The following is a 6000-nucleotide window of genomic DNA, read 5'->3' as shown; positions in this document are numbered from 1 at the left end:
ATCAGACTGGACAGTTGGACATGTGCATTCAAAAGTTTAGAGAAGGTCAAATTAAGTTCACCTGTAAAGGTTATAAGTGCATTTTAGGTGCATTCTGAAATTTCATCGTGAAAGCTGAATACAGTTAACTTTTTTGTGAGTAGTGTATAGTTTTTACGCAGATTTCAAGGTCATATGCAACTAAAATAACCTCTAAAGTAGTTGTAAACAGTTCAAGCAACTGCTCCTTGTGTGTGCGTGCGTGTGTGTGTGTGTGTGTGACATCTGGGTCAAAAATGTCAATCAAGCCATTCAGTGAGATATTTATTGTTCTGATAATAGTCACAACAGTGCAGTAATCTTTCTCATTTTATTCAAACATTTTATGTGCGTGTTCAGCTGGGAAACTACAATATTCAATGTCAAAAAAGAAAAGAAAAGAAAAGAAAAGAAAAGAAAGACGAGGTAGATTTTAAAAGGAAATTGTCGCATGTGGCTTTCCGTAGCGCCACGCGCGGTGGGTGGGGAAGTGCAACGCAAAGGCATAGAGGTCAAGAGGAGGGGAGAAGAAAACCACGTGTGTTCACCACCATGTACAGCGCTGTCCTTCCTCCGTAGACTTGTTTTTGTAAGCCTGTACCCTTCGCATGTAGCCAGCTAGCCCGTGTTTAGTCGGAGAAGCAGTCTTTCTTTCTTTTTTTGTTATTTCTTTTACAGACTCGCACAATTCAAGCAAAGCTGCAGGGGGGATTTCTGTTTCTGTCGCCACACTGACTGCCGACCATGGTGAGCAAGACAGATGACATCCCGGCGTCAGTGCCTAACTGTAATCCGGTTGATCTTGCGGATGAGACCGGGGATGGAGCCCAGGAAGCCAGCAGCAAGACCCGTCTGAAGGACCCCTGCGGCTGTGGTGAGTCTGCAGCTACACACACACACACACACACCGCTTCATAGGTGCTGCTATGACACTGAACATCCATCCACACACTGCACACTCTGGTTATTATAACCATCATATAAAAAGGCTCCATAACTCATTGATACAACCACCAACACCCCGGTGCACTGACCGCTTTATTAAATGTTGTCAACTTTAGTGCTTATTTTGCACCTTTTAGCATCCACTACAACCGGTGACATTCACCTCCGTGTATTGTTATTATGGGACTTGCAAGTCCTCGGGCTCAAGGTGGTGGTCTATATAGGCTGTAACGTTACCCTCTCCTCCTCCTCCTCTACCCCAACCAGGCATCTCCTTGGTGGTACCCTCTCCTCCAAATGTCTCTAACAAACAGCATTATAATTAAATAGATCTATGCGCCTCTAGCTAATTAGCTAATATGAGCACCCTGCGCAGGATTGATATGTGTCTTCTACATCCGCGGGTCACAGCTGTTAGCATGTAGCATAGACTGTATAAAGAAGGCATGTAGTCAGAGCTGCCACTGACAGTGTGAGGCGAGCAGACAGTGCTAACTAACCATTATAGACCTGTGTGTGTGTACGCTAAGCTAACCCAAACAGGACCCGGCTTCTGTTAGCTTCCTCATTCAGTGCGCAGCCACTTAGCTCGCTGTTAGCTCGCTGTTAGCTCGTCGGCTAACTGACTGAATGACAGCAGCTCCACACACACGACCACCGGCAGCAAAGCAAAAGCCTGGTGTGTGTTTTTTTTTGTATATATAACTCGAGCTTTAGCTACAACTGCATGACGCTTGGTTCATCAGTGGAGCAGCTTATGTTACACAAACTGGGACCGACCGACCGACGCACATGTTCGGTAACAGAGCGAGAGCCAGGAACTGAAGGTCACCTTCAGTGGAGCAGCTCACTGTCTGCCGGGGCGCGGGGGGGGCTCACACACTATAGCCCTGGGCCTGGGGGGTATCTTGTCAGGGTGGGTGTGAGGGATGTGTTGTCACTCTGTTTAATTAGTGAAAATACACACACGTAGCTGCCAGGTGTGTGAAACTCGCCGCGGGTGAGTGATAACCCTGCGCCGGTTCCCCCGCACCCCCCCGCCGGCTGACACCAGATAGAGTGTCCCTCCCTCCGCGACCGGGAAGCGGAAGCTGTCCTGTCGTAGAAAAAGTCACTCATGACAGTCCATGCACGGTGAGAGGGAAGGTTACGCTCATGATACATGAACAAAACAGCAGCGTGAGCAGGTGAGTGTCCTGCCGGGACAGAGTCACAGGGTACACGGAGGAGAGGAGAGGAGAGGAGCCCACTGCACTGACAGGCCGAGCGAGGAGTTAATGTTACACAACTTGTAGAGCAACTGAAGTCACTGCAGTCTCTCTCTCTCTCTGTCTCTCTGTGTCACATGTGGGACCTTGAATTGTCTCTGCCATGTCTCAATTCACAGTAAAACACAGAGGAGAGTCTCTGACCGCCTGTAGTGTCTGATTTCAGGTTGTGTTTGTGTGTTTCTGTGGGTGCATTGCATTGTTGCTCCTATACAATGCTGTGTCCCCTCCACAAACCTATAGTACATTTCTGGAGCTGATAGAAATATAGTCCATTGATTTATTAGTTACTTGGTGGAACAATTTGTGCAATAGTTTAGGTTATTTTATTAGAGGCACAAATGCAACATATTCTGTGGCTCCAGCTTTGCAAGCATTTGCTGCCCTGTGTTTGTTTTATGTTATAATGAACTTGATATGTTAATTGAAAAAAAAAACGACTGGATGGTGCCACTTTGCACTTGAGGAATGATCTCTGGCATTGTTGCATATTTTATGACCCATATGATAATGAATGAATTGTTCTGATCATGAGAAGAGTCATTAGCTGCAGATCAGCAACGGATAGGTGTGTCAGTTTGCTCTATTTTTTTTTCAGTTTTCTTACAATTTTTAGATGCATCTGGATTATAAAAGATGAGAAGTCAGTCTCAACTGATCGGTTAATCAAGTATTTGTTGGAGCTCTGGAAAAAAGAACCATGAGCTGCAGCCATACCCGTGTGTGTGACCTACATATGCATGTATATGTGCTTTATATATGTGCTTTATATATGCGAGGGACTGATGGGCCCCATCATATCTGATACCAAGAGCTGACGCTGACTCTGGGAGGGACAGTCAGTTGTGACAGGATGTTGGAGTAGCACATGGCAGAGCAGACAGGCCGGGTCGAGGGTCACCGTTAGTGGTTTTAAGGTACTTAATGCTCGTGTGGGGAGAAGAGTGACCTGGTTAATCCCAGGAATCACTGACATGCTGGCACTATTTCACCAGTCCACAGACACACAAGGTTTCAGTGCTCACCAACCATCACCAGCATCAGTGGTTCCCGGCCTTTTACTGCGGAGGAAACACCTGTTGTCAAGGATAACACATCATAGGGTGTACACACTGGGGTTGAGCTGTTAATTGAAGAGGGACATGCACGATTTTGAGGCATTTGGGGATAAATGATGCAGCAGTTGTCAAGAAAACAACAAAGTTAGAGAAATGCAAAGGATGAGTATTACTGTTGAGACGATGGTTTATCTGCCCATTGTTTCTCTATCTATGGGTTGTTTCGTCAGAAGTAAAAGCATGTTTCAGTTGTTGTAAGGTGGCTTTTTCAAATGGTTTTTGTCCAATTAACAGTCTGACGGCAATATCCAAAGGTGTTCTGTTTATTATCATCTGTGACAAAGTAAATCCTCACAGGCACAAGCACATGTTTAGCATGTTTCCCTTTAAAAATGACTAAAACGAATCTATTATCAAAATTATTGCACATTATGCGGGAGAATCTGATGTATACTTTTGTTCAATAATTCAACTCACACTGTTGGAGCTTTGAACCACAGGTTTGGAGCCCTGATCAATAGCTCATGTTAAATATCTGGATCTTTTTGGTTTCCTCTGTGCATTTGTAAATCAGAGTTATCAATTAATATAGTTGTATGTTCTTGATAAGCCTTCTAAATAATCAGAAATGTACTCAAAACACCTCCATCACAAGTTTCCCCAGAGTACGAGATGACAAGTCGTTCATTTAGTTTGATCAACAATAGAAACCAGCAGACACAAGGTATTTGAATGCAGCATAAGAGCTGTTCTCACATGGACTTGCATGTTCTCATGACAATTTATCCTGTAATTGAGGAATGTTTTATCCTCCGTTGCTGGAAGTATGTAACAACCAGGCTTTATGTTGAGTCAGTGGTGCAGTAAGATCTGGTGGTGACTCAGGGTCTGTCCGTCCGTCCATCAGGGCGTTACCACGGCGAACATGATTACATACAGAGACCTTGTGTTTGTTGTTGTTGTTGTCGTTTTTGTTGTTTTCAGGGTTGTCTGGCTGGCTGCTTAAATGTTTCCATGGCAGCAGTCAGGGTCTTGATGTCAAGGCCTGCAGAGTGGAGAGCTGGCTGCTGGAGAAACAGAGCAGCAGCAGTTTGCTTGTCAGAAAGTTTCAGCCCGAGGACGTAGGGAGGAGGGATGTTGTTCAGGCTGGGTGACGAAGCCTCTTCCCCACATGTTTAAAGAGGGAAATAATCCTGGATCTCAAATATGTATCCTGGACAAAAATAGTCCCACATTTTTTGATTAGTCATCCTGACCATGCAAGAAAACCCCTTAGAAAAAAAAGGTATTGTTGACCATGAATGGTTCCTCTCCATCATCGTCCTACTACTTGGCACACGTGTACAGTGTATATGGGTGAGAGTGTGTGTGTTTGTGGGTTCAAAGTGAAGAGATGATTTATATATATATATTGTATAGGCCTGTTAAAGACTTGTGGTCATTTACGGACACTAGACTAGGGTCCCTTTAAGACTAATGTGCATGTGGGCACAATAACCAATTAATAATGCTAATTATAACAAAACCTTGTAAAGCATATAAAACTACCGTAACATGTAGCTGTATACACCATGTAGGAGAAATAAAAGAAAGGTCAATTCACATAAGATGAATGGTATAAGGGTCAGTGACAAATACTTTTTTTTTTTTTATAAAGGAAAATAAATAAATTCTAATTGTTTTAAAAGCAAGGATCACATTTGTTAAAATGTACATTTTGTATTCATGTTGGTTTTATGTAACTTCTTAAACAAAAATTAGACTGAATGTTCTGAAATTGTCAAATGGTGTCATCACAAAAGAATGATGAATATTAAATATTTGATCCACCTACGCTGGATTTAAGTGTACTTATATAAAGTATACTTTCTACTGAAAACATTCAATTGAAATAGATTTTTTTTTGCTGTTTCTATATCTGAATTTCACAACACTGAGCAGGACGTATAACATAAAACCACCCCTTTTTTCTAAATAATGTGACAGATTATGTAAAATTTGACAAACATAGTGTTGCATTGCAAAAGTGAATTACATTTATTCAACATTTTATGAGTCCAGATTCATTTTCCTGTATATAGTCAGACTAGTATGAAAAAATAGCAGTTACACCACTTGACATTGGATTGCATCACATCATTGAGCCATAAAACAAATAAAAAAATGAAGGCAAATGGAATAAAACCAGAGTGTAGAAGGAGGGAGATCAGTAAAACCAACTCGGTGATAGACATGTTCTTTACACAAATAGAAGATCAAAAGCCACAAACTGTAAAACACTGCAACAAGCATGTAGACACTGTTAGTGACCCTCTTTCCCTCTGAGCAGGGTGGGAATATCCTCATGTTAAGAAGGCTTCCCCCTGTTTAGTTAAACTTGATTAGTTTATTACTTCCTCGGTCAGTTACAGTCGTGTATACAACTTCTAGATGACGCGACCAAACGTCTTGTTTTGTGCTCGAACAGTTCAACATCCAAACAGATTGATTTCGCTGCTGAGAAGCGAGGGGACGGCCTGTTAGTCGGCCGGCGGGTCGTCATGGTGTCGTCATGGTGTCCAGCTCAGATAAGCAGCTGAAGGAGCCGTCTGATAGCGGCACACACACACACACACACACACACACACACACACACACACACACACACACACACACCAAACCCTAACCCTAAAAGCAGCACATCAGTGCAGCTGCTTTCAAAGAGTTCATTC

At 43.0% G+C, this 6000-nt stretch overlaps 1 protein-coding gene across 1 annotated transcript in view; it reads left to right on the top strand.

The window, feature by feature from the left end:
• Positions 1-559: 559 nt before the first annotated feature.
• The window catches only part of cluha (clustered mitochondria (cluA/CLU1) homolog a), a 38580-nt gene continuing 33139 nt past the window's right edge, over positions 560-6000 (top strand). The window contains exon 1 of the mRNA XM_083984495.1: positions 560-892. Coding sequence (XP_083840621.1) covers positions 763-892 — 130 coding nt within the window. The 5' untranslated portion in view covers positions 560-762. The remainder of the gene's footprint in view (positions 893-6000) is intronic.

Source organism: Trachurus trachurus, assembly GCF_905171665.1.
Source record: "Trachurus trachurus genome assembly, chromosome: 13".
Taxonomy (NCBI): Eukaryota; Metazoa; Chordata; class Actinopteri; order Carangiformes; family Carangidae; genus Trachurus; species Trachurus trachurus.
The sequence above is the reverse complement of the archived record's forward strand: the minus strand, read 5'-3'. Positions and strand labels throughout refer to the sequence as shown.